The sequence below is a fragment of the Eulemur rufifrons genome, chromosome 15 (assembly GCF_041146395.1).
Source record: "Eulemur rufifrons isolate Redbay chromosome 15, OSU_ERuf_1, whole genome shotgun sequence".
In the NCBI taxonomy this organism is placed as follows: Eukaryota; Metazoa; Chordata; class Mammalia; order Primates; family Lemuridae; genus Eulemur; species Eulemur rufifrons.
The window spans coordinates 89,778,203-89,804,183 of record NC_090997.1 but is presented as its reverse complement, the minus strand read 5'-3'; the positions used below and the strand labels follow the sequence as shown (position 1 = coordinate 89,804,183).

The 25,981-nt window shown below is 37.3% G+C and overlaps 2 protein-coding genes across 2 annotated transcripts in view; one reads left to right on the top strand and one right to left on the bottom strand.

Moving 5' to 3' along the window:
• PEX3 (peroxisomal biogenesis factor 3) overlaps positions 1 to 9,968 on the bottom strand; it is a 35,491-nt gene extending 25,523 nt beyond the window's left edge. Inside the window, exons 1-2 of the mRNA XM_069488032.1 lie at positions 9,661 to 9,968; positions 1,289 to 1,420 (exon numbers count right to left, since the gene is read on the bottom strand). Coding sequence (XP_069344133.1) covers positions 1,289 to 1,420; positions 9,661 to 9,733 — 205 coding nt within the window. The 5' untranslated portion in view covers positions 9,734 to 9,968. The remainder of the gene's footprint in view (positions 1 to 1,288; positions 1,421 to 9,660) is intronic.
• A 150-nt stretch (positions 9,969 to 10,118) lies between these two features.
• On the top strand, positions 10,119 to 25,973 carry ADAT2 (adenosine deaminase tRNA specific 2). The gene is made up of 6 exons (XM_069488501.1): positions 10,119 to 10,214; positions 15,126 to 15,230; positions 20,317 to 20,467; positions 21,988 to 22,094; positions 25,559 to 25,631; positions 25,747 to 25,973. Exons 1-6 carry the CDS (start codon positions 10,119 to 10,121, stop codon positions 25,788 to 25,790), a joined length of 576 nt encoding a protein of 191 aa, XP_069344602.1. The 3' UTR covers positions 25,791 to 25,973.
• Positions 25,974 to 25,981: the final 8 nt, after the last annotated feature.

The following is a 25,981-nucleotide window of genomic DNA, read 5'->3' as shown; positions in this document are numbered from 1 at the left end:
ACCTTTATAAATTCTTTCTAAATTAATTGTTCTTGATAGAAATGTTAGAGAAAAGAGTAAGCTTTGAACAATAAAAAAGAAAAACAGGGCCGGGCGCAGTGGCTCACGCCTGTAATCCTAGCACTCTGGGAGGCCGAGGAGGGTGGATCGCTCAAGGTCAGGAATTCGAGACCAGCCTGAGCAAGAGCGAGACCCCGTCTCTACTAAAAATAGAAAGAAATTATATGGACAACTAAAATATATATAGAAAAAATTAGCCGGGCATGGTGGCACGTGCCTGTAGTCCCAGCTACCCGGGAGGCTGAGGCAGTAGGATCGCTTGAGCCCAGGAGTTTGAGGTTGCTGTGAGCTAGGCTGACGCCATGGCACTCACTCTAGCCCGGGCAACAAAGTGAGACTCTGTCTCAAAAAAAAAAAAAAAAAAAAAAAAAAGAAAAACAGGTTGACAAGGATTTGAGAACTAATTCTTCAAGGAACATGCCAGTTAGAATATAACACCTTGTTCCTTTTAAATATGGACAGGTAGATGTTGTTATAGCATTCTCCTATGTTGTTAGCTCTGGAGGTTAAATTATTGACATTAATTAACACTGACTCAGTATATAGTATGGTGAGACTTACAGGTCTATAGTTGCCTACTGTAAATTTAACAAACTTGTAACTCTTTACTCTGACTTATAGGCCCAGTGGGATAAGGCCCACTGCTGCAGCCTTGTTTCCTATCACTCTGCCATTGCTCATTTCACTCTGGCTACATGGCCTTCTTGCTGTTCCTTGAATGTCCCAATATTGTCCCCACCTCAGGCATTTTGCCCTCCATTGTATCATTTGGTTTCTCCTCAAATGTCACCTCAAAGAAACTTGATTCTCCTAATTGCCCTGTCTTAAACAGCATCCCCACCCCTCACATGGCTTTATTCTCTTATGGCAGACATCACTGCCTAAAGTTATTTATTTGTTATTTATCATCTTTTCCTCTCACTAGAATATAAAATTCAAAGGTCAGGGATTTTTTTTTTTTATTGTTCCCCTCCTGCTTCACCAGTGCTGGGTATCACAACTATTTGCTGAATGAATAAATAAAATGAATGAATAAGTGCTAATACTGATTTACACTGATTTTTAAAATTCACATTAAAATGACATATTTCAGTTAAAGAATACAAATGTCTGGTAGATTTATCATTCTTTCTTTGTCTTTTCCTCTAAATTTGGTTCTGGAGGTATGCAAGTTAATAAAAACCATCAAACAACTTTATACATGTATAAATATTTCTGTTTGTCTTACCTGTCATATTGCAAGTCCTTAGGTTACTTTCAAAATGGTATTGTCGTCGTGCTTGAGCAATGTATTCTGCAGCCTCCCTTTCCTGTATTTCTTTGATTTTCTTCTGTCCATATTTCCCCAGGATATATACTCCTAAAATCATTTTTAAAAATAAGCTAGGATATTAATTAGAGTACTAAAAATTCCAACAATATTTTTAACCTGCTTTATCCAATTATAAGGTGTATATTAGTGAAAATCTAAATTAAAGAATTATGTAAGACTGACTTAAAAAAAGGATTAGCATTTTAACAGCCAATGACAGAGAAAATGATGGGTACAAAAGGATTACGTCTGAAGAAGCAGAAAGGAATTAAGTCTAAAAAGTCTGGCAGTGTCTTTAATAGTGAACTTGAGATATTCTAAATGTCCAGCAATAGGAAATTGTTTGAATAAGTTATGGTCTACCCATAATTGGAATCTTATGCAACTATTAAAAACCACATTGCTGGGCAGGTGCGGTGGCTCACACCTGTAATCCTAGCACTTTGGGAGGCATAGGCAGGAGAACTGCTTGAGGCCAGGAATTGAGGACCAGCCTGAGCAAGACTGAGATCTCATCTCTACAAAAAATAGAAAAATTAGCCAGGGGTGGTGGCACGTGTCTGTAGTCCCAGCTATTAGGGAGGCTGAGGCAGGAGTATCGCTTGAGCCCAGGAGTTTGAGGTTCCAGTGAGCTATGATGATGCCACTGCACTCTAGCCTGGGTGACAGAGTGAGACTGTCTCAAAAAACAAAACAAACAAAACGAAACAAAAAACCAAAACACCCATATTGTTAAATAGTTAATGACTCAAGGAAATATCTGTTATACTATTAGATGATAATTTAAGATCTCAGAAGTTTTTTTTTCCCCCAGAGATGGGGTCTTGCTCTGTCCCCCAGGCTAGAGTGCAGTGGCAAGATTATAACTCACGGCAGTATCGAATTCCTGGGCTCAAGGGATTTTTTTTTTTAATGGAAATAGATACACAAAAATACATGGGTTTTAATGATGATTGCTGATTGGTGAGATAACAGGTGATTTTTTTCCTCCTGCTTGCTTCTCTTTATTTTCCATATTTTCTTCAGTGGACACAAAATGCTTTTTAAAAATATAAAAGTTTTAAAAGGAAGAATGAAGGAAAGGTAGATAGTCTGGCAGACATCTATTTATCTATCCATGTGTTAAAAAGAGCTCCCTTTCTGATAGAAGAGAGAATGAAACTTAGATCATCTAAAACCTAGTAACTTAATTAGAAAAGGAAGAAAGAAGAGGGTACTGAAATTTCTAAATTGTTAACACCACAGTATAAAAATATAAGTGGTGTCATGTGGCCTGTAATTTTCCACATTTCAGCATAGACAATATGATATAAATGTGTACATCCTGGTCTATACTTGAGGGGCAGTCAGTTATTCTAACTGGGAATGTGTAACCGCTCCAGAGTGGTTAGTTAGCATTTGATCAAAGGCCATACTTCAAGGCTTAAGCACTTCAACTAACTTTTATCTCTGATCAGCACCAAATATTTTGCTAATTAGCACAATGAATATCAGAAATGGACTTTCATAAATTAAATTAGTAGCTTTAAAGATATTGAACCAGATAAAACATTTTAGTAATATTCATATGAACTAGAATATATAATATGAATCTGGCAAGTTCTTCACCCTTAGAAATGGCTTAAACTAAAATCCTTAACTCCTGGTTTGGAGGACTCCTGGTCAAGTGAGTTAACCAGCTGGCCAGCTGATTCCTACAGCTAGAATTTCGTTGCACTTGCTTCAGGTAAATCTTTTATGTGTGGTTCTGTAGCAGCACCAAAAGAGGACAGAAAGCTGGAACTTCTGTTGTAAGGTTGTAACGGAGTAAACTAATCCTCACCTATGTTCACCTGTCTGTGGCCCCCAGTACCTACCAAAAAGAACCTGAGAATTGTGCATGACCTAAATAATTGGATTTGCCCTCTAGGAACTGCAAAGCAAACACATATGCTGAGTTATTTTCACTAATACAGGTGACATAGGTGAATTGATAAGACATTATATATTCTTAAAAATAATAGTAAAAGAGTATGTGCTAAAATAATTAGACAAATAAAGTATGATTGCTGTTGTTATGTTTGCATGCAAATAAATACATGATAACCATGTTTAAAGAACAACTAAAAGTTCACATAAGTGGCTTCATGGCTACCTTTTCTGTAATCCACCCTAAATAAACTGATGATACTGCCACAGTATCAATAAAGAAATTGACTTATATTTCACAAAGTAACCCTTTGAAGGGGAAATCTGATGTAACAAATAGATCTAAATAAATTGTTTATATTTTACTTACACAACAGATTACTGAAAATTATGTATAAAATGATTTATTTCTCAAATTATATTGTAAAATAAAACACTAAAATGACACCCTTTGCATAGCTAAGAATCTTTCTGGAATAGTAAATTTAATTGGTATATGTGTTTTCCTGGGGAGAAGGTTGTTTTCACCAGATTCTCACAAATCTGATAAAAAAATTTTATGAACTGTCATTTGTTTGATAAATGTAGTATATTCTAACTAAAATAAAAAAAGAAAACGAATTGTTATGGGTTGAATGGTGTTGCCCCCACAATATATACATTGAAGCCCTAGTACCTTAGAATGTGACCTTATTTGGAGATAGGATCTTTATAGAGGTCATCAAGTTAAAATGAGGTCATTAGGGTGGCTCCTAATCCAGTATGACTGTTGTTCTTTCTAAGAAGAGGAAACTTGGACACAGAAACTGGCAGAGGGAGGATACGAAAACACGGAGGAGATAGCCATCTATAAGCCACGGAGAAAGGCTTGGAACAAGGCTTTCCTTAGGTCCCACAGAAAGAACCAACCCTGATCTCGGACTCCTAATCTTTGGAACTGTGAGATAACACATTTCTGTTGCTTAAGCCAACCAGTTTGTGGTACTTTCTTAAGGTAGCCTTACCAAACTAATACATGAAATTAGGCTAAAATTGCACAATCCACTATTTTTCCTGAGTTAGCACTGAAGTCAGTGCCTACATAAGATCTAATTCACTCAAGCTCTCATACTCAAAATTCACAAATTCTGATTTTGTCAGATTTGCCTCCCTAGAAAAATAAGAGCAGAGAATTCATTAGCTAACATATGGATCCCTGGACTATCTATATACTTGACTGGCAGCCTGAATTCTGGCTTGGAAGACAGGAGATATAGATAGCTCTGGCACTAACTGTAATAGTTAGGTGACTTTTGAGGAAGTCCTTTCCTCTCTGTCTAAATTTCTTCATCCATAAAATGAAAGACTGGGATTATACAAGCTTTAAAGTTTCTTTTGTAGCTATGACTTTATTTATGAATAATGAAAAGTTACTAAATACCCCCCAAAATAAATGTGAAATGTTTTGAGGTTTCCTTTCATAACATTGTTGGTAAAACAAAATATCTTCTAGTCTTTTAATAATTCAGTTGTTTTAAAACCATCTCTTAGTCCTCTCTTTCTGGATGGAAATCCTGCAATTCAACTATTTCACTAGGTTAATAATTTCAGTAAGAGTTTGAAAATAATCTATTAACATCATTCCCAATCCAACAGATCACCAACTCCTGCTACAGTACTGATTCTATTTCAGAAATATTTTCTAAATACGGCTACTTTTCTACAATTCCCTTATCATTGTTTTTATATAGACACTAAATATTATTAATGCTCTTGAACTGGATCAACACCTTCCTAACTCTTCTGTTCTCACATCCTTCTAATCCATCTTTTATATGCAAAGTGATTTTCTAAAACATAAATCTGACTATATTATCCCTGTTTTAGAATTCAACATCCTGCCATAATTTCTTAGGTGGTTTCCCTGTTCCACTCACACCAGAATTACTTGGGGTAATTAAAAATGTAGCCTTTTAGGACATTTCTTGTAAAAAAAAAAAATCCCCCAAATGTCTTGTATGATGCTGCATCCCCAATACATAAAACTCTGACTGATACTCACTTGGAGCTCAATAAATATTTGCTGAATGAATTATGGAATTCTTGAACTGCATTCTGAACCTAAAGAATCAGAATCAGAAAACACAGAGAAATGATTCTATGTTTTTATTAAGCTCCTTCAGTGATTTTTACCCATATTAAAGTCTGAGAAGCACCAATATAAAGGATGTTCAAATTATGTAGAATGGCTTAATAAGGAAGGACCTTCACAATCTGCACTCTGGCAACTTCTCCAAATTCATCTTTTGCCACTTCTCATTTGCTTAGCCTTAGTAAAATACTTTGATTTATCAAAAGCAGTCTCTGAACCTCAGCCCCTTTTCCTGCTTTGCCCCTTCTCTCTGGCTAAATTTACAGCTTAAGTGGAAATTCTTCCTTATGAAGCTTTGCCAGACATCTCCATGCTATTCTCCCATCTATGCTCCCACAGCATCTTGCTCTATTTTTGTATTATACTACTATCACACTACTTTAGTTTATTTCCATTTCTGTACCATGAGTTCTTCAAAGTCAGCAAATGTCTTATTCCTGTGTATTACAGAGCCCAATACAGTGAGAATGGGCACTTTTTCTCATTCAAATGTCTGTTGAATGACAGAATGAATGACTGAATGAAAACTGTGAAGAGGCCAGAGATTACAGGATTTAAGGTATAAATCCTAATCAATGTTCTGGGCTTTTTTAGAAATCAGCAAGTCAATAAATATTAATCTGGAAGTTCTCTGTCCTCCAGCAATGGTTCTCAAAGTGTGGCCTGGAAATTCCTGAATGTCTTCGAGACTCTTTCAGGGAATCTGTGAAGTCAAAATTGTTTTCTAGTAATACTGAAATCTTATTTGCCTTTTTCATTCTCATTCTCCATGAATGTACAGTGGGGTACTAGAGGTTACATGATGTGTGGTATAACAACTGATTGAACGCAGAAAGAGATAGGAGAATCTAGCTTTCTTCAATTAAGCCAAATATTGAGAGATCTGCAAAATGTAAAACAATGCCACTCTTCTAACTTTTTTTAAAAAAGTTATTTATGTTAATAGGTAATAGGTTTATTATTGTTATTTTAAAATGAATTACACGGGGCACGGTGGTGTGTACCTATAACCCCAGCTACTTGGGAGGCTGAGGGGAGAGGATAGCTTGAGCACAGGAGTTCAAGACCAGCCTGGGCAACACAGAGAGACCCCATTTCAAAAAAACAAATTAATAAACATTTTTTAAATTCTTTGGTTTTAATTTTGAATATGGTAACTATTGATAGATACAAAATTTAGAAAGTTCTTTAAGGTCCTTAATTTTTAAGAGTGTAAAGCAGACCTCATAGCAAAAAGTTTGGAACTCACTGCTCTAGTCTTTTCACAAACTGGTCAATTTGCACAAATTGGTTTAAAGCAGTTACCCATCCAAAATTCAGGGAAATGGAAATTGCTACTTAAGAAGGTCTTCAACTCAAAGTTTTTTGTTCTTTTTGAGACAGGGTCTTGCTCTGTCACCTAGGCTGAAATGCAGTGGTGAGATCATAGCTCACTGCAGCTTTGAACTCCTGGGCTCAAGTGATCCTCCTGCCTCAGCCTCCCAGGTAGCTAGGACTAAAGGCACGTGCCACCATGCAGAGCTAATTTTTAAAATTTACTTTATAGAGAGAGGTCTTGCTATTTTGCCTGGGCTGGCCTTGAAATTCAGGTCTCAAGTGATCCTCCTACCGTAGCCTCCCAAAGTGCTGAGATTTTAGGCATGAGCCACTGCACCCAGCCTCAAAATTTAGGTTTTTTTTCCCCGAAATGGCCACTGAATGGCCAAAATTCTTTGAGCATGTGTGTTAATACATTATCCAGCTTCCAAGCCTGTCAAAATGTCCCACTTCTCCCATGAAGTTCTTTCTGATTCTTTTTACAACTGCATATGCTATTGGCCAATTTGATTTGTATAGCATTTTTTTTTCTTTACTTCTCTTATGGTTTTGTATTTTAATTATTTGTATACTTGTTTTTCCTTCTTATTAGACCATAAAGTCCATGAAAGCACAGTGGCATGATGTGGAAAGAGAATATGCTTTGGGGTCTAATACATATGTGTTTGAATTCCAGCTTCGTGTTACTAACTCTGAGACCCTAGGCAAGTTTCTTAAATTCTTAGGGCCCTAGGCACCACGTGTTTTAATGGGGACAACAATAACTGCCCTGCCGTCCACCCTACTGAATAGAAAGAGCTTAGCACAGTGTCCAGCATAAAGTGGGCACCCAATAAATGGTAGCTATTACTAATAAAAATCTGTAAATCTTGTGTTTCCATCATATTACCTTCAGCACTAAAGGTACTTGATAAATATCTTTTAGGTTAATTAAAATTCTAACATGTTATAGAACCTGAAGCAGAAAGAATATGAAGTTCAAACAAATATCCATCCTGGTTGTCTACTTTTTTTTTCTTTTTATATTGATTTTCTTTTTGATATAAAACACTAGGATTATTTTCTCTTTCTGTCCCTCTGAATCGGTTTTTTTTTTTTTGCATTTCTCTTTATTTATAACTATAAAGCTTTCAATAGAATTTTTTAAAAAAATCTATAACTATTTTTTAAGTTACTCTTTTGCTTCTTCTGTGATTATTTCTGATCTATCACTAGGTTATTCTATAAGCCTGAAGGAGTATGCTATTCTTTCTTTTCTTTTCTTTTCTTTTTTTTTTTTGAGACAGAGTCTCGCTCTTTTGCCCTGGTTAGAGTGCCATGGCATCAGCCTAGCTCACAGCAACCTCAAACTCCTGGGCTTAAGCAATCCTTCTGTCTCAGCCTCCAGAGTAGCTGGGACTACAGGCATGTGCCACCATGCCCGGCTAATTTTTTTCTATATGTTTTTAGTTGCCCAGATAATTTCTTTCTATTTTTTTAGTAAAGATGGGGTCTCGCTCTTGCTCAGGCTGGTCTCAAACTCCTGACCTTGAGCGATCCTCCCGCTTGGGCCTTCTAGAGTGCTAGGATTACAACCGTGAGCCACCGTGCCTACCCCTTGCTATTTTTTCTGAGATTGCTAAAGAGATAATTTTGCAACCTTCACTACTGGCAAAAATATTTTATTTATACTTCTTCCATCATAAATAAAGGTATATTTATTTTTAGCTTTTGCAAATAAAATGTACTCTGTAGTCTTAGCATGATTTAAATACAGATACCGGAGGCTGAAGGTATCAGAAAACAGACTTCATATATAAAGGATTTCTCAAAGAAGGTGATCAAACTTTATATATGCTTATTATCAATTTATGACAGACCTCAAAGATGTGCAGAACATTATCCTTGCCTTATGAAAGAAAAAAATGTTTCAATAAGAATCACCAAATCTGAACTGTTGATGCTAAGGGTATTGTTAATTTCAAATTGTTGGGGGATAGCAGAATATAATCTAATAGTAAGAGATAAGCAACCAAATTCTTTGGGAAACTTCCATTCTTAAGTACTTCCGTAACCAAAGCGTGTCATTAGTGATAGAGTATTTCTCAAAAATTCAAGTTCTAAAAAGTTCCCTCTTAAAGTTCCTAGATCTCCTTCTCATATAATTCACAAGTCTTTTATTCTCTCCTTCAAATCCCTGAATATCATGACATGAGTGTCATATGAGAAAAAATGGTCTCAAGATTTTTATCTGTTTCTAAATCTTCTCTCAGCCTGTGCAACTCAGTTATGTCAGCTAGATGGGCAATGATCCCAACCTTGAAGATCCTGAGGAAGATTGCAAAACATACCTCAGGCATTTTTCTTACTGCATAGTTTGTATTCTAAAATGGCAGAAACACAGCTGAAATATTGATTTTTCTTTATCTAGTCTATATCTTCCAGTCCTTCAGTGCTATTGTGCTGTTTTCAAAAATTCAAATTAACTTTAAACACTACCCGAAGTTCAGCCTTTAGGTAAGTCTCCTGGAATATCATAAAACTCCCACAAAGGGCGAAAGCCAGACAAAGTACCAAGAGTGCCAGATACAAATGACCAATCTCACAGGAAAGCAGTAGAAGAGAATTAAAAAAAAAAAAACATGTAAGAGAATGGTGCCTCGAAATATAAATTTAAATTGTGGCGAGTTCTCCCAAGGTCCGTGAGAAAAAAGAATAGGCGAGAAACAGAGTAAGAGGCAGTGACAGGGCAAAGGGTATAAAGAATTTCCCCCAATTGCGGAGATGGAAAGAACCTCGGAGGTTTGCCACCCTGCTCCTCAACTGATGGTTGAACAAACCCCCTCTACATATCCCAGACTAGGATTGACTAGCTTCTCCCTATTTTAGAAGAAAGTCACCTGTCTCCCACCCCCTTTTCCCAATGCCCCCTTCCAAGAACGCTATCACCCACCTCCAAGGACCGTGCCCAGGAAGATGCATTTCTTTTTGTGACGTTTCAGAAAATTCCACATAGATCTCAGCATCTTTAGGCCCTGGGGATGTGGGCTGCCTAGGGGTGAGGGGCTGGTTCACCAGGAAACCGTTTCTTTGTCACCTGGCCCGTACGACCCGGCAGAAGCGCCGTCCGTCGTCCCGCTTGATGCTCTCCAGAAATGACAAACGCGACTTTCCGCAGAGACTACCTCCGGAGCGAGAACGGGGCGTGGACTACAGCACAGCAGCTGCGCTCTCTGCCCCGTCGCGCCGCAGCCGCTCACTAGTCTGGCGCGTACAGGTCCGCTCAGAAATCGTTCCCGGGTACCTTGCCATTCGACTCCCCCAGAAACGGTGGCCCGCGCTCGCCGCGTTCCGCTGCCTGCGCCCCTCCTCCGCTGCAGTCTCGCGCACTGAGTGGCAGCCCAGTGCGGAATGGAGGCGAAGGCGGTGTCCACGCCGTCTACAGGCGGCGCGTTCTCGGTATCCGCGGAGGAAACCGAAAAGTGGATGGAGGAGGCGATGCAGATGGTGAGGAGCCCGGGAGGTGGATGTCGCGGGTGGGAACTTTCTTCGGCCCTCACCCAGACCGAGGGCGTTTGGGCAAACGTCCAGGGCGCGCTTTCTCGTCACCATAATCTTGATTCTCACAATGGCTCTGGGGAAAGAAAGCGAGGAAGTACAGAAATTATTTGTTTCATTGGTATGGAATATGCTGCAAACTTAGCGATTCAGACGCTTGCTGACATATGCTTCCTCCCTTTCCTTCCTGTGGTCACACACTCTCAAATACACAAAGTCACATTATGTGTTTTTGGCTCCTTGAACGTATCTCTTATAGCAGAAGAAAGGAAGCTGAGGATGTTTTTGGTAGAGAGCAGTATGAAAACAAGTCCCTGTGCTATCAACGTCTATTACTCATTCATTCATTTATTCTGCTTCCCTCTGTCCTTTTACTTCCTTCCTCCTCTCCCTTCAGGACTGCTCATTAAGGAGAGCTGTTATCAGATTTGTGTGTAATACAGGCTTTACCTATATTCTTGTGTGCCGGCGAGCTCCTTAATAGGGATAAAAGTTTGGGATCTATATGTATTAATGTATGAATATACATACTATAGATACATTTATATGTAAATGTATATATGTATTTACATATATAAACGTATATACAGTGATGCCCCGCATAACCAGGTCAACAAGGACCACATATACAGCTGTGGTCCTATAATATAATGGAGATGAAAAATTCCTATTGTCTAGTGATGTGTAGTCATCTTAACATCACAGTGGAATTACTTAATTTTCTCTAAGCCTTAGTTTGTCTATAATTTTTTTAAAGAGACTGGGACACGCTTTGTTACCCAGGCTGAAGTGCAGTGGCCGGATCATAGCAAACGGCAGCCTCAAACTCCTGGACTAAAGCGATCCTTCCGTCTCAGCCTCCCCAGTGGCTGGCACTACAGGTGTGAGCAGCAACCATACCCGGAAATTTTTAGAATACATTCAGTGTAGCATAAATGTACAGTTTTTATTAAGTCTATAGTAGTGTGCAGGAATGTCCTAGGCCTTCACATTCACTTACCACTCACTGACTCACCTAGAGCTTCCATTCTTACAAGCTCCATCTATTGTAAGTGACCTATACAGGTGTAGCATTTTTTCTTTTATACATATTTTTACACTACCTTTTCCATGGTTAGATATGTTTAGATATACAAATGCTTACCATTGTGTTACAGTTGCCTGCAGTATTCCGGACAGTAACATACTGTTCAGATTTGTAACCTATACAATAGGCTACGCTATACCGTCTAGCCTCGGTGTGTGGTAGGCTATACCATCTAGGTTTGTGTAAGTACCTTCCATTGATGTTCACACAGTGATGACAAAAATCATGTAACTATGCATTTCTCACAATGTGTCACTGTGGTTATGTGACACATGACTGTATGTATTTATATATATGTACATACATATAAATATATATGAAATACCCTTCAATTTTTCATTTCTCTGATACTTCTGTAACAAAAAACTTTTTCATACATGTTTTTGATTATATTCTTCTATCCTTAATGGCCTCTGGTCTCCTATAGTTAATTAATTCAATAATATTGGTTCATTCATTTATTCCACAAATGTTTATTGTGTGCATTCTACTTGGCATTGGGAATTCATCACTGAAATTGATTTTGCCGTATTCTTCTCTGTTCTCCTTCAACTATATAAACTCTCACATTATTTCCCCTGCATTCATTCACCATGATAGCCAAATATTTTTCAGTTTCTCATGTAAGCCATGATGCATTAGAACATCTATCCATTGTTTCTGTTACTTACATAATGTTTTCTTAAACTTGCTTCTCATTCTTTTTTTGAAGTGACCCACAGTAAAAAATCTATTTTATATAACAACCCAGGAAACACATATATAATTTAAATGAAAGTTTCAAAAACGGTACATACCCTTTCTGTGTACAATTTTTCTGGTATTTCTGTTTTTACCTCATTTAAAAAAAATGCTGGTCATGACTCATTAACTTGATATCATGACCCATTCTTTAAGCTCACTTCTAGATTTATTTTTTCCATTAAACTTACAGAGTGCATAACCTGCTATCTGATACTTTAAAAAATATGTTCACATGTGCATTTAAAAATTAATTTGTAATTTGTATGTAATAATATGGATTTATTAGTCCTGAACTCTTTTATGTTACTAAATTATCCAAGTTGGAGACAGGAGTTTTTATGTGATATCAAAATTTTATTCTCCCTTCCCCAAATCATTTCAATAATATTAATATCATTTGCTAGGTAGTTTCTTAATAGTGATGATGATAAAATAATAGTGATGCTTGAAGGCTAAAATACAGAATAAGTTGCAGTTGTATCCGATGGGTGAGAGATAGAGGACAGGTGATGCTTGAATGTTGGGAAGTCAGAATTTGTGGTCTTTTCCATTTATTTTCATGAGCTCTCTTGAAAGTATTCACATATGGAGCTTACTTAGATGAAATTTTTGGAGCTGATTTAATAGTTTCAAAAACAGCTACGTTTAGTCATTCAATGAGCTTTTCACATTGTGTATCAGAACTGTGTTTTCTTTCCATCCTTTTATATTTCAGATCTTTATTTTCCTTTAAGCATCTTGTGGTCTTAATATCTTGGAGCATTCATCCACCCACCTCTGCACTATTTTCTTTCTTTCTTTTCTTTCCTTCCTTCTTTCTTTTTCTTCCTTCCCTCCCTCCCTCTCTCCCTCTCTCTATCCTCCCTTCCTTTCTTCCTTCCTTCCTTTTTTTTTCCTTTTGAGATGGGATCTCACTCTGTCAACCAGGCTAGAGTGCAGTGGTTTGATCACAGCTCACTGCAGCCTCCAATTCCTGGGCTCAAGTGATCCTCCTGCCTCAGCTTCCTGAGTAGCTGAGGCTACAGGCATACACCACCACACCTGGCTAATTTTTTAATTTTTTGTAAAGACAGAGTCTTGCTATGTTGGTCTCTAACTCCTAGTCTCAAGCAATCCTCCTGCCTGGGCATCCTAAAATGCTGAGATTATAAGTGTGAATCACCCACCTGGCCAGCACTATTTTCTATGTAGTCTTCTGGACTAAACACATAAAGCCCATTTACTACCTTTGTGAGTGACCTGGGACAAATCCTTTCACCCCCTAGGGCTTTACTTTCTACTCTATAAAATGAGATGGTAGAACTCCAAAGAATTTCTGAGATTCCTCTGGCCTTGACATTTTTGTCTCTTAATTGGATTGTAAACACAAATGTTCATAGCGGTTTTATTCATAAAAGTCAAAAACTAGAAAGAACCCAGATGTCCTTCAGTGGGTGAAGTCACATTCTATAACTCATGGCCCATTCCTCCATCTTCAAAGCCAGCAGTGTGGCATCTTCAAATGTCTCTCTTAGCTTCCATTATCACGTTGCCTCCTGCCTTCTGTGTCAAACCCCTCTCTTAGGAGGACATTTGTAATTGCATTTAGAGTTTGCCTGGATAATCTCCTCATCTCAAGGTCCTTAACAAATATTTGCCGTATGAATAAATGATTTGTCTCTCTTGTGTATCTGGGATTATGTGTAATCCTAAACTTATTTTAAATAACATTCTTAGTGTGACGATTGCCATAACTGCACTGGTGCTTAGTATCTCCCTGTCAGTCCTTCTCCTGGCTTTCTTCTCTATAGTAGTAGCCTCTCGTGCATTTGTATGTATGCACCAAACTTTGGAACTCTTCAGGCTTTTGAACTTTGCATAACTGGACATGCTTTAACCACAGTCACAGAACTGGAACACAACCTGCCGGTGGGTAGTTCATGACACAGTCCTGAAGAATGCAGTCTTATTGTATCAGATACTATCTGCTCACATCTCCCCATGCCCCATCTCTGTTCACCACCCAGGAGGAAAAAGGAGAGGTCCAGTTTGCTTTCACAAAGTGCTTCTCTTTTTGCCTCTATTGACCACATGAAAAGTATGTGTCAGTTGATCATGATTGAAATAGATAAGGAAATCCTGTATGCATTATGATAGGAAGTTGTTGCTAGTTAAATAAAGTAGAGCTGGGAGTAAGAGGCTATTGCGGGAGATTCATCTATGTTATAGAGGCATCAATAGTTGCTTTTTACTGCTGACTAGTATTCCATTGTATGAATATGATATAATTTGTATCCATTGTCTTGTTGATGGATGCCTGTGCAATTTTCAGGTTTTGGCTATTATGAACATTCTCTTTCAAGGCTTTTTTATAGAGGTATATTCCCTTCTCGTAAATAAATACTTAGGAGTGGAATTTGGTCATGCGATGTGTGTATATTTACTTTTTAAAGAAACTTACAAAATGTTTTTCAAAGTGGTTGTGCTGTTTTTACATAGAGTGCTCCTAAACTTTTATTATCTCATGTAGTACTGTGGTGGGACAGTGTGGTATCCTATCTGGTCACCTTTATGCTATTGGGACTCTAGGGGATAATTTCTATAATTTTAGAGAAGCAAAAAAATAATTAAGCAAGTATTAATAGAATTTCAACAAGGAAAGGATTCTAACAGTATTTGTAAATGCTGTTTATTCTCCTACCACTTTGCAAATTTGTTTACTATCTCTGAAAAGGCACATAGACCCTGGCACTCTAACAACCACGGTCTATAACAGTCCTTTGATCACAGCTACTTCCAGTGAGAAGAAATCAGGGCCTTGGGATCTACGAAGGGGATTTGCTTCTGAGTCTCCCTTAACATGGACACAGCAGAGAACACAGGTGCTAAATACTATAATGGGATTATATTTGAGAAAAGGGAAAGCTCAGCTGCTTTTCTTTGTTCTAATGTTTGTACACATGTATCCTATTCATGATGCATTTATTTCTTTCCTGTAGTCTTTTCAAGTATTGAGCATTATGTCTTAGATTTTCTGCTTTGTGTTTCAGGCCAAAGACGCCCTTGAAAATATTGAAGTTCCTGTTGGCTGCCTTATGGTCTACAACAATGAAGTTGTGGGGAAAGGAAGAAATGAAGTTAACCAAACCAAAAATGTATGTGAGTTGAACAATATAAATGCAAACATACAGTAGTGATGATTGGAGTGGAGTGAATTTATCAGAGTTGGTGAGAAGATGAGATTGCATATAGTCCTCTAGTTATCAGTGGTAGGGTAGTTTCTCTTAGCATCTCCTTTTGAATACCATTTTTTTCTGATTTTAAAAGTGATACATGTGGATTTTTTATAAATGTGGAAAATTCAGAAAAATTTAATGAAGCAGTAAGTTAGCATTGGTATCGGTGCTATAGGGACTTTAAAGTTCATCTGTCATATCTATCAAAAAGAAAAACGAGATTTAGCAAAATATGTGTAAAGTGAGAAACCAGATTCACAAAGCAATTATTTATTTATTTATGACCATAAAACACAACATGATTATATTTCAATACATGACTTCTGTACAAACAAAAAATAAAACATAACAGTTAAATAAATGGGAATAAATGTGGTATTTCATTTGCAATGCTTGACAAAATATTAATGTCCTTAATCATACATGAGCTCTTAGAATCAGTAACAAAGAGACTAATATTACAAGGGAACTGAAAATAAAAGGAACAGAAAAAAGTGAAATAGCACAAACGACTGATACAGGTAAGGTTATGTGAAGATGACCTAGCTTAACACTAACAGAGGAAAAAAACAATTTCCTTGCAATATTACATTATCAGTGATTAAAAATGCCAATATTTAATGTTTGTACAGTTTTAAGAAGTGGAGAATTCTCATTCAAACACTGGGAAAACTTACTCCAATTATGGAAAATTTACTCAAAATATGGATTTTTGCATATACTTTGCACTGGCAGTTCCAATCCACAGGAATTATTCTAACGAAGTAGTTGAACAGATTCAAATTTATACATAAGCATATACACTACATGGAAAATCTATAGCTAACATATTGCCCCCACCAAAAAACTACTTATTTATTAGTTTGTTTATGAAAAAAGTAGTAGACTGGAGAGTAGAATTAGAAAGAAAAAAGGCACTTAAGTAAAGAATACTATATTTCACAAAATTCTATGTCCTTCGAATCCTTGAAAAAGATAAATTTTTAATATAAGTGAAAATTATAAATACATACACTTCATACTTGTGGAAACACTGAGATGAAACCCTTGCAATTTCACCATCATGAGCTTCTCTGTGCAATAACATCTCGGTCATTCCAGCTCCTGAAGGCACAGAAGGCAACAATGAAAACAATCATTATGCCCAGTTAGAATTCTCTTCAATGACACTCTTTAGGTCACTTTCCAAAAATGAGCTTTCTCATTCTAGTTTTTCTAGATCTGCAAGGATTGTCCATTGCAACACACGTAGTGAGGAGTCTCCATGTATGATGAAGACTGTATTTTAGTTTTTCGTGGAGCCGGTGGTAGAAACAATGGCATCATTTCCTTTTTGGTCATTACAATCATACTACCAAGGGAGTGAAGAACACTTGAAGGAGATACTGCAACAAGTCATTCACTGATGGTAGGTTCCATTCGTAAGATTAAAAACCAAGATGACAAAATTGTCCCTTCTTGGAACTATCATCTCCTGTGGTTTGCAGTTAAGATGTATAAATTAAGGGACTTTGTAGGAAGGGGGATGTTCCTGATGATTTCAGCTATACTCAGGTTAGCTGCAAATATATCTTTCTCTCATCATGACCACCTCAAATTGCATCTTTTGCCTTCTTGCCTTGGGTAATCCAATACTCTTTGTTTCACTGTAAGACTCTGCTGCCTAAATCACATGCTCTTCATGAGATCATTCAAAAACCATTCATAATGGCTGCTGGAAGTAAGAACTTGTATACAGTAGCCCAACACTTTCATGATGTTGATAGACAAGGATGAAGAGAGGCACAAATGGGTTGTCTCTTTAAAATTTTCTTTGATGCTTTAATGTTCATTTTGAAAAACCTTTTTAAAATTTCCTGAACAAATTAAAAAGCTTCTGCACAGCCAAAGAAACTATGACGAGAACAAACAGACAACCTACAGAATGGGAGAAAATATTCACGTTACACATCTGATAAAGGGCTGATAACTAGAATCTATATAGAACTCAGGAAAATCAGCAAGAAAAAAATCAAACAACCCTATCAAAAAGTGGGGAAAGGATATGAACAGAAACTTTTCAAAAGAAGATAGACTAATGGCTAACAAACACATGAAAAAATGCTCAACATCTCTAATCGTCAGAGAAATGCAAATCAAAACCACAATGAGATATCACTTATCTCCAGTGAGAATGCCTTTTATCAAAAAGTCCCAAAACAATAAATGTTGCTGTGGATGCTGAGAGATAGGAACACTAATACCCTGCTGGTGGGACTGCAAACTAGTACAACCTCTCTGGAAAGCAATATGGAGATACCTCAAAGAGATATAAGTGGATCTACCATTTGATCCAGCAATCCCATTACTGGGCATCTACCCAAAAGAACAAAAGACATTCTATAAAAAAGACATCTGCACTAGAATGTCTATAGCAGCACAATTCACAATTGCAAAGATGTGGAAACAACCCAGGTGCCCATCAATACATGAGTGGATTAATAAAATGTGGTATATGTATACCATGGAATTCTATTCAGCCACAAAAAACAATGGTGATCTAGCACCTTTTGTATTACCTTGGATAGAGCTGGAACCCATTCTACTAAGTGAAGTATCCCAAGAATGGATAAACAAGTACCACATGTACTCACCATCAAATTGGTTTTAACTGATCAACACTTAAGTGCACATATAGCAATAACATTCATCGAGTGTCAAGCAGATGGGAGGAGGGAGGAGGGGATGGGTATATACACACATAGTGAGTGTGGTGCGCACCATCTGGGGGATGGACACGTTTGAAGCTCTGACTCGGGGTTGGGGGGTAAGGGCAATATACGTAACCTAAACATTTGTACCCCCATAATATGCTGAAATAAAAAAAAATTTCAAATGCAGAAAGTAGAAGCAGTCCTATTCTGAAGACTACTAAAATTTTGCTGTATTGCTCTATACACTTTCCTTTTCATATATTCATTCTAGAGTGTGTCAAGTAGCAATATATAAATATGTAGATATACAATTCTGTAATTTTAATTCACGTGTACAAAAATTTCAAACAGAATATTAAAATAATTACCATTGTCATAACACCGGAAAGTATTACTTGTCAGAATAATGCCATTCTCCATGTGTAAGTAACATTTTTATAATTAACCATTAACATTTCACATGGAAAAACTAGAAGCATATACACACATCTCTAGTTGATATTTATTGAAAAATGACATAATTTTAACTATCAATTTAAAATACTAAAAAACATACTTCCACAATGGAGTATTTTTTCAGTGTTTGAATTACATTCATGTTGAATCACAAATCGGTTATTAAAAGGATATCAAAATATCTACGAGATAAGACATACAGCAATTAATGAATATACAGATACTTACTTGGGAGTGGAATTCTGTATTTCAAATAATTGCCATATCTCCCAATTGTATTTTGTGGTTTGGTATGACATCTTTACCATGAGAACTTCGAATGATGTCCATTTAACGCCCCCAGTGACCTGAGTTTCTTCTATACCTTGAAATTAACCTGGGTTTATTTTACTGTTCTGTGTCATACAGAAGATTTTCCTGTAAATATAGCATAGGAAAACTCTTGACCCTGAATGAGGAGGCCTGAGTTCTACTTTTGGATCTGATGCCACCACCATCCTGTTACCACCTCTTTTCCCAGCCGTGTGTCTTTAATACATGCCAACTTTGCTTAACTTCTGTTTCTGTAGCAGTTAAAGAGGAAGTTGACTGAGATGATTCCGTTCAACAATTATTTACTGAGAGCTAGGAGGAGATTTGATTCAATAATTTTGAATCTGATTTTTTAAGAGCACCCAAGTTGGGGAAATTTTTTTTTTAAGCTCTCTAGTTGGTTTTGGTGTGCAGCCAGGTTGGGAACCTCTTCTCTAAAGCACCTTCCATCTCTGAGTTTATAACTAATTCTGTGATTCACCCATGCAGCCCCCTCGGGCAGCTGTGCTCCCATCTGCCTCTGGCTTCCATGGCATCTTAGGCCACTGTGCCAGCACTTTTCACACCTTATCCTATCTCACAGGTAATTGAGCACCTTTCTGTTTGCCCCACCTGATTTTTATGCTTGTTGAGGACAGAGACTTTTTATCCTACATAGAATTTATTTAGCACAGTGGCTTGTACATAGTTAGCACTCAGTGCAAATTATTAATAAATGCTATTGTCATGAATATTAAATAATTGTTGCATATAGGATCTATGGATCACATTCAGCTATTTCAGTGAAGGGAAAAGAAGAGGGGAAGAGAGCTGGCAGTGTACATATATAGCATTTTGTGGCATCATGCTTCATGTAACACAGATTTCTTTATGAGGCATAGAGGCAGAGATACCAGTATACACCATTTTACATATGGGGACACCAAGGCTTAGAGTAGTTGACTAAAGCCACATAATTAGAAATGTCACTGTCAGGATTCAAATTTAAATGTAGACGATTCCACATACTGTGTGATTTCTCCTATGCTATACTGCTTCCCATGAGGTATCTGAGACCAATACTAAATCTCTACTTCTCTGGAGTCTGCCATTATATAAAATCTCATCCCCCAAAATGGAAGTGATAACACTCCAGTAAACTAAATATAGATTTGCTTAGAGTGAGGTCAATGACAGCCTTGAAAATATATTTGAAACTGGAGGACAAGCTTCCCCTGAAATATTCAGAAACCATACACTTATCTTTTTTTTTTTAGACTTATCTTCTCTATGGAATTTTAATTGAAAGAGTTTCCCCTAGGATATTTAGGTTGTAACTAAAAATATAGCATGATTCGGACAGCATCTCAGATTAGGTATCTTTTGCTGGTAAGGTTATGGTACTTGAACTGGGGACTACATTGTCAACTGCTAAGGGTGTCCTGAAACTTTATTCATAAAAATGTTGGCAGAAATGATAGGCACATTTTTTGTATTTGTTTTTCATGTATTTGTAAAATAGCGGTTACATGAAGCAAACAGTGGAAACATTTTTCTCTTTTCAGGCTACTCGACATGCAGAAATGGTGGCCATTGATCAGGTCCTAGATTGGTGTTGTCGAAGTGGCAAAAGTCCCTCTGAAGTGTTTGAACACACTGTGCTGTATGTCACCGTGGAGCCGTGTATTATGTGCGCAGCTGCTCTCCGCCTGATGAGTATCCTTTGACTCCATAGGTTAATGTCCTGTGCCCTTCCTGTGAACGAGAAAGTGGCCAGATGCATAGCTTGTTTTCTAATACATGAAAACAGACTTATGAAACACCTTGTAAAATATAGTGTCTGTTGGCCAAAAAAGGGAAAGATTTTTAAATAGTAAAATTATCTATTTCTTTTTATATCAACGATCATAAAACTATTAAACAAATAAGCTAGAGAAAGAAAAGCTTAGAACTCAAACTGTTATATGAGGATAAATCATAAATCAAGTTAAAGTAGATTATAAAACCACGTGCATAGGAAAAGTCCTGAAGAACATGCAGCTTAGTTTTGCCTTTGGATAATGGATTACAGGTGATTTAAAATTTTTTTCTCTGCTTGTCTTTTTTTTTTTTTTTTGTTACCATGAATACTTATTACAATGTGTAAAAAATTTTGTCAAAAGTAAATAAAGGCTGAGTGCAATGTCTCATGCCTGTAATTCCAGCATTTTGGGAGTCCAAGGCAGAAGAATCACTTGAGACCACGAATTCTAGATCAGCCTGGACGATATAGCGAGACCCTGTCTCTACAAAAAAATTAAAAAATGAGCTGAGCATGGTGGTGCATGCCTGTAGTCCTCGCTACTGGGGGAGGCTGAGGCAGGAGGATTAGTTAAGCCCAGGAGTTGGAGGCTATAGTGAACTATTATTGTGCCACTGTGCTCCAGCCTGGGCAATGGAGTCAGACCCCATCTGTAAAAAAAAAAAAAAAAGGAAAAAGTAAACACTTATAATATTATAATTGTAAGTATATGGAAAGTTAATAAAGTCACAGCTCTTTGGATTATTTCTTGCATAGATTAAGCAACATAAATACTAAGTGCAGTAAGTCTCTAAAGATATTTTTAAAAAAATTATTTGAAAATTCAAAAATACAGTTTCATACTTGCTTATTTTATATGTACTTATTTTATTATGTATGTACAAATAGTTTTATCCCTTAAAAATAATACAGAGGTTTTCAAGCACAATAAAATATACAATCTCTATAAAAGGGTAGTTGTGGCTAACTTAGAAATCTCTCCTCATCCTGCCTTACAGAGTGGCTTAACTTTAGTCTACTTTATATTGGGCACAGGTTATGTTTTATTTGGGGAAAGAACAGGGAACAATCTGTTATTTTTAAAAGGTGAAAATCCCTGAATTAAATTTCTGCCTCTTTTCTGGCTGTAATTCTCTAATGATTCTGAAAACATGATTTAGGAAAGTGCACAGAGAGCACTAAACTGCGGACATTAAGCAACTACATACTCAGTTTCATTCTGTTTGCAGTTGTTCAGTGTTAATTTCTAAATACTTCAAATCTTTTTCTTTTGTGTAGCTGGATTTTATGATTTTTAAGACTAATCCTAAGCTTAATTGTTTTGCAGAGTAGCACGAGCTTTCCTCTCCAGAATAGCTAGTGTAAACCTATCCTGATTTTGCCACAAAATACATTTGAACTGCACATTCTATGCAGGACCTTAATTCTGCCTTATAAATCCCACTGGTTGTGTATGGCTGTCAGAATGAACGATTTGGTGGTTGTGGCTCTGTTCTAAATATTGCCTCTGCTGACCTACCAAATACTGGGAGACCGTTTCAGGTAATATGAACTGCTTTATGCTTTTTCTTTCTTTCTAACTACTTTCATCTCATTATGGGCTTGCGAATAGTTAGTGTTGGTCAGTATACCAAGAAGCCGTGATAGATTCAGACTTCTTGGATCTCAGCACCTCTGGCTGAGCTCATTTATGCCTCAGCATAAGACGCCAGGTAAGAGTCTCTAGGTGAGTGCCTACCTCTCTTCCTTCACAGAATTTCTCTTGAAGGAATGTCCCTACCTTTCCCAGGTGACCTCTAACAACCTTCACCAACACATTTGGGTATGTTAAAAGACACTCTTGCTATTGGAGTTTTTATTCAATGAATGTTTCCAGCTCTGTGCCCTACAAAGTTTGGTGAAGCTTGGCCTGTGTCAGTGAGACTAGATACCATTTACTACAAATACAATATTTTTGCACAAATTTAATCATTTTGCTTGATTGGCACATACTACTTTTAGTATCTAGCAATCAGTCACTGTATTTTCACTATTTTTTTCTGCCTTTTTAATGTTGAAATTTCCCCCAGACCCAATAATTCCCTTCTTTAATCTTCTGGAAATTCTACTTTCCCTTTAATCTTGCCACTTCTCCCCAAGTTTTTATGGTTAAGACTATGAGCGTTAGGAATTTATGTTTCGGAGTTTGGCTTGTGGACACATATTAGTTTTCATAACTGGTTTGATTGTTTTTCTTTCTAAGATGTAAGGTTAATCCCAAAGTATTATGCTTTAAAAAGAAAAGGATTTAACAAATGCTAGACATGATGGGCAGTTTACTTCAAAGACCTCAGCTATTCCTAGAATATTATTAACATAAGGACTTGTGAAGGGCAAAATTTGGCTGAGTCCCACTGAAAACAGGCTTTGTAAAATGTTCTGTCTTGAGGTTTCCCAGCTGAACATTAGCTTTCCTACAACTCCTGTACAGTTGAGAATAGATGTCTTTTAACATCGCATCAGAAAATAAATTGTAATGGAATGATGAAAAGTAAAGGATACAATTGGTTTGATCATGAAAAACATCTACAAAATTATTTGATTTTTCCAGTTACTTCTATTAGCAGCTCAAATTTTGCTTATATAACTGGTTGTCAATGAATTGCCAACCCCATATTTCCTTTATGAGAATGAGCTAAAGAATTTCTCAAAGCTTAGGGGCAGAACAAAGATGAGTCCTTGGATGTCAGATATTTCTCTCCAAATGCAGAGCATTTCTCTCCAACATTTCAGTGATGAGAGCACAAGCACTGTCCTCTTAAACATCTCTGCAGAGTTGATGTGGCTGAACAAAAAAAAGTTCATTTGCATTGCATATACCTGGCCACATTGGCTCAATTGTAAATGAATGCCCAGGGCTTGAAGCCTATCTCTAGGTTTGATGCCAGAATCTGTTTTGAGATTCTAAAGAAAAAACATTGGTATCCCAGGCTTCTGGATACTGTGTTTTCTTTTTTTACTTGGCTAGGTTCAGGGGGTGGGGGGTGATTGGGAGGTAGGATACTGTTTTCTGATTGCAGAATTATAGGTTCTTTTCATAAACAGTGCAAAAGGTAGATTACTACAGAACTATTCTTTTCAAACAAGATAGTGATTCATTTGTAATACTTATCTGCTCTGTTTTTCTTTAAATTATTTTATTAAGAATATGTGTTTTTTATTAAAGCCATAAATTTGTAGCTATCACGGATACTTGAAAATATCATCATGGTATCTTAGAGCAATACAGTTTTCTTCTCTGACTGCATATAAAAATTACCTGGAGAGCTTTTTCTACATGTCTGTGCTCGGTCCCTGCCCCAGACCAACGGAATCAGAAGGCGGGGGACAAATCGTGGTCCCAAGCAATTCAACAGAGCAGCCAAGGTTGAGAACCACTGCTCTGACTCCACGTGTGAGGAGAGGGCTCTGAGTGGAGTGAGAGGTGGGAGCTCCAGTACTGATGGTGGCAGGATGCGAAGGGCAGCTGGGAAGGGACTGGCCGGTGATGGTTAGGATGATGGAATACTGAGAAGCCAGGGAGGAGAGAGTGGTCAGATGAAGCAGGTGTGGTTCACATCTGCAGAGAGTTGAGGTGGCAGAAAGGAGACCAGTGGGTCCATAGGGGCCCTTGGGATATCTGAGAGGGCAGCTTCAGTGGAGTGTCAGGAGCACAAGACAGTAAGGATGAGGCCAAGGAAGAAATGAGAGCAAAGGTGAAGTCTGGAATGTTCTCAGGCAGGAGCAGAGTAGCAGCTTGCAAGGGGGACAGGGTGGAAGGAAGGTTATTCGTTATGGGGAAGGTTTATACAGGCTCTGTAGACCCAGGCAAGGGCAGACTGAAGACACAAAAGAAAGGGAAGTTCCTTCTGAACAACGTCCCAGAGTGGTTGGTCCTCCTGTCCTCTGTGCCTGTGCTCCCCGGCTCCTTCCTTTCCTCTATGCTGCTTTCACATGTTCATTGTGACATTTCGTGTACTTCAGAAGGGTGCATTGTATCAAATCCAGACTCTTCCGACGAGCCTTCAAAGCTCTATATATTTTGACCCCATTTTATCTCTTGAACGTCCTTCCTTATGCTTTCTTAATAATCAGCTCCCCCTGACATCAGTCAGTTTCCTTAGACACAACTGAGCTTATTCGTGCCCTTTCCTTGAAATGCCCTGCTTAGCCTCTTTAAATATTCTCTAGCTCCGTGGCGAGTTCAAGTTTCATCTTCTCCCTGTAAGATTTCATATACTACTACTCCTTGCTGATATCACAATTTCTTATTTATTCGTTCACATGTTTTGATCTCTTCTCTCCAGTTAGATCCCAAAGATAGAACAAACTGAATATTTGAAAAAAAGAATTCTTTATAGCAAGCATTGATAGACTTTTTCTGTAAAGGGACAGATAGTAAATATTTTAGCCTTTGTGAGCCACTTTATATCTCTTCTACAGTCTTTTTTTTTTTTTTTTTTGTACAACCCTTTGAAAATATAAAAAGCATTCTTAGTTCCCCATTCTTAGCTGGACCCACCAAGTATAATTTGCCAACCCCAGCTCTGTAGCACTGAACACGTAATGACCACTAGTAGATAACAGCAGATAAAAATAGCTAATGCTTAATGAGCACTTATGAGGTGCCAGGTATTTAGTGGGCATTATTTAATCCTCCCAAAATCCCTCTGAGGTAAGTACTATTATCACCTACATTTTACATAAGAGGCATAGAGAGTTTAAGTACCTTACCCAAGATCTCATAGCTGGTAACTTCAATAATAGTTGGTTAATAAATAATAGTTGATTGGGAGTGATGTTTGACTGAGGCTGTATGTCTATTTTTTTTGGAAATGTACCTCGTTACCTGTTTTACTAATATCCTCAAAGTTTATTAACATTATCTGAGACCTTTTTACATAATTATGTGTAGATGGCTGTTTTTATGTGATATGACACACATTGTCATAGGTCTATTTTTATTCTCAACTGTCTCATTTCATCAGTGCATTCCTGGATATCGGGCTGAGGAAGCAGTGGAAATGTTAAAGACCTTCTACAAACAAGAAAATCCAAACGGTCAGTTTTCACCTATTGGATATAATGTGCCTCCCTTAAAACAAATCTGCCTGAAGTGAGTCTGACACCAGCCGCCTTCTTCATTTTCTCTTTTTCTTTTCTATTCTTTTCACAGCACCAAAATCAAAAGTTCGGAAAAAGGAATATCAGAAGTCTTGAACTTGTTCTGATGAAAGACTAATTAATGCCTCAAAGTGACCTGGACAAAATTCTTGGATTGAAAGCTGTTGACATTGTTGAATCATGTGTTTATATATTGTCGTTAATCTATGGAAAAATGGTGTCTCTCATCACTTGCTCTGTTAAGGGAACAAATTAGCACTTTTAAAAAGTCTGACAATTGTAAACAA

Bases quoted from the DNA above. Each gene is read 5' to 3' on its own strand.
- ADAT2 (XM_069488501.1), top strand. From the start codon at position 10,119: ATGGAGGCGAAGGCGGTGTCCACGCCGTCTACAGGCGGCGCGTTCTCG. The intron at 15,231-20,316 runs GTATGTGAGTTG...TTCTCTTTTCAG, and splicing joins AAGTTAACCAAACCAAAAAT to GCTACTCGACATGCAGAAAT. The intron at 20,468-21,987 runs GTATCCTTTGAC...ATTCTGCCTTAT, and splicing joins AGCTGCTCTCCGCCTGATGA to AAATCCCACTGGTTGTGTAT.